The sequence below is a fragment of the Geospiza fortis genome, unplaced genomic scaffold (assembly GCF_000277835.1).
Source record: "Geospiza fortis unplaced genomic scaffold, GeoFor_1.0 scaffold891, whole genome shotgun sequence".
NCBI lineage: Eukaryota > Metazoa > Chordata > Aves > Passeriformes > Thraupidae > Geospiza > Geospiza fortis.
The window spans coordinates 5107-7131 of record NW_005054649.1 but is presented as its reverse complement, the minus strand read 5'-3'; the positions used below and the strand labels follow the sequence as shown (position 1 = coordinate 7131).

Here is a 2025-nt window from a genome sequence, read left to right as displayed (position 1 = left end):
TCCAGCGCCGCCTGCACCGCCAGCTCCGCCTGCGCGTCCAGCGCGCTCGTGGCCTCGTCCAGGATCAGCACGGCCGGGTCCTTGAGCAGCGCTCGGGCGATGGCGATGCGCTGCTTCTGCCCCCCGGACAGCGCCGTGCCGCGCTCGCCTGCAGGGCACCGCGGAGACACCGCGGGGACACCGTGGGGATGCTGCGCTGCCCCATCCCGGGGGATCCCCTCTGTGTCCGTGCCACAGAGCCCGGGGACGCCGCCCCGGCCCGCAGCCAAGGACCCCCCACACCCGGAGGCATCGCTCCTGCTCAGAGCCCAGCGCGGCCACGGCTCCCTGTGAACCTCAGCGGTGACCAGCGCCGGTGTCCCCGCAGGACCGGGACCGCCTCAGCTGGGCTGACCCCTCCCGCTCCGGCCATACCCACGACGGTGTTGTAGCCCTCGGGGAAGCTGCGGATGAAGCCGTCAGCGTCGGCGAGCCGGGCGGCCTCGTACACCTCGGCATCAGAGGCTCCTGGCTTCCCGAAGCGGATGTTCTCCATGATGGTGGTGCCAAACAGCACCGGCTCCTGCAGCACACCCGGCCCTCAGCACCGGGCCCACCTCCCTCCCCTTGCCCAGGGACACCGGGGGTCCCGGCCAGCAGCACTCGTGTCCCCACCTGGCTGATGAAGCCGATGACCTGTCCCCGCAGCCAGGAGGGGTCCCGGCCGGCGATGTCGTGCCCGTCCAGGGTGATGGTTCCTGCCGTGGGCTCGTAGAACCGCTCCAGCAGCGCTGCCACCGTTGACTTCCCTGGGGAGGGGACCCCTGAGCCCCCCTGCTCCAGAGCCCTGGCTGCAGCAACACTGGGGGGCTCCCAGTCCCTGGCACGCACTGGGCAGAGCACTGGGGCACAGGAGGATGGGCCCAGGGAGAGGGTGGGGGGTGCTGGTACCTCCTCCAGAGGGACCCACGATGGCCACGGTCTGGCAGGGGGGCAGGGTGAGGCTGAAGTCCTGCAGGACAGGGTAGCCAGGCCGGGTGGGGTAACTGCAGGGAGAGGAGCAGGAGCTGCAGGGCTGTGGGGACGTGGTGCCAATCCCCCTGCCCATGGGGTGGCTCAGAGCCATGGGGGCCAGGCAGGGGCCTGCTGGGACCCACCTGAAGGAGACGTGGTTGAAGGAGATGTGTCCAAGCAGGGAGTGGGCAGGGATGGTGGCCCCCCCCTGCAGGGGCACGAGGGGCTCCAGTCTCAGCAGCTCGAGGACACGGGCACCAGCACTCAGACCCCGCACCACCTGTGGGGGGACAGCAGCAGCACCTCAGGGGCCCCCAGACCCCACCTCAGCCACAGGGAGGGTGGTGAAAGCAGCCCCAGAGCCCCAAAGCTGAATCGCCAGCCTCAGGGGGTGCCAGGAGCCCTCACCGCACCTACCTGGCCCATCAGGATGGAGATGCTGGCCAAGGACCTGGGATGCACAAGGGCAGAGGTTGAGCTCAGGGCTGTGCCCAGGCAGGCTGCGGGGTACAGGGGGTGCCAGGGGTTCTGGGGGCACCGCTGGGCCCCGCCCTGACCTTTGCACCGTCTGCGAGGCCACCAGGAAGGACATGAGGTCACCGGGCGAGAGCTGGTCTCCAGCCATCAGGGAGCCACCCACGAAGATGGTTCCCAGGACGATGCCTGTGGGGTGGGGGCAGAGCTGGATTTGAAGGGGTCATGCAGAAGGGGCATGGAGGAGGTCCTGCCCAAGGGAGTGCCACCCCAGGTCGTGCTGTGTGACCCCCACTGACCGTTGAGCGCCAGGTTGGAGAGCCCCTGGAAGGCGGCGATGCCGAGTCCCAGCTGCTCGCTCAGGCGTCCGGCACGGTCCACCTCGGCACGGAACAGCCTGGGCCAGGGGTGGGCCGGGGTCCCCTCTGCCCCACGCCCACCACCCCCAGGCCCCAGCCTCGCCCTTACCCTGCCTGCTGCTCCTCCATGGCGAAGGCGCGCACCGTCCGCACGTTGCCCAGCGCCTCGTCGGCCACCACGGTGGCCTTGGCCACCCGC

The 2025-nt window shown here is 70.4% G+C and overlaps 1 protein-coding gene across 1 annotated transcript in view; it reads right to left on the bottom strand.

Moving 5' to 3' along the window:
* ABCB8 (ATP binding cassette subfamily B member 8) overlaps positions 1–2025 on the bottom strand; it is a 6439-nt gene that overhangs the window by 562 nt on the left and 3852 nt on the right. Inside the window, exons 4-12 of the mRNA XM_031064900.1 lie at positions 1936–2025; positions 1767–1864; positions 1551–1656; positions 1411–1444; positions 1137–1273; positions 931–1025; positions 655–788; positions 415–562; positions 7–148 (exon numbers count right to left, since the gene is read on the bottom strand). Coding sequence (XP_030920760.1) covers positions 7–148; positions 415–562; positions 655–788; positions 931–1025; positions 1137–1273; positions 1411–1444; positions 1551–1656; positions 1767–1864; positions 1936–2025 — 984 coding nt within the window. The remainder of the gene's footprint in view (positions 1–6; positions 149–414; positions 563–654; positions 789–930; positions 1026–1136; positions 1274–1410; positions 1445–1550; positions 1657–1766; positions 1865–1935) is intronic.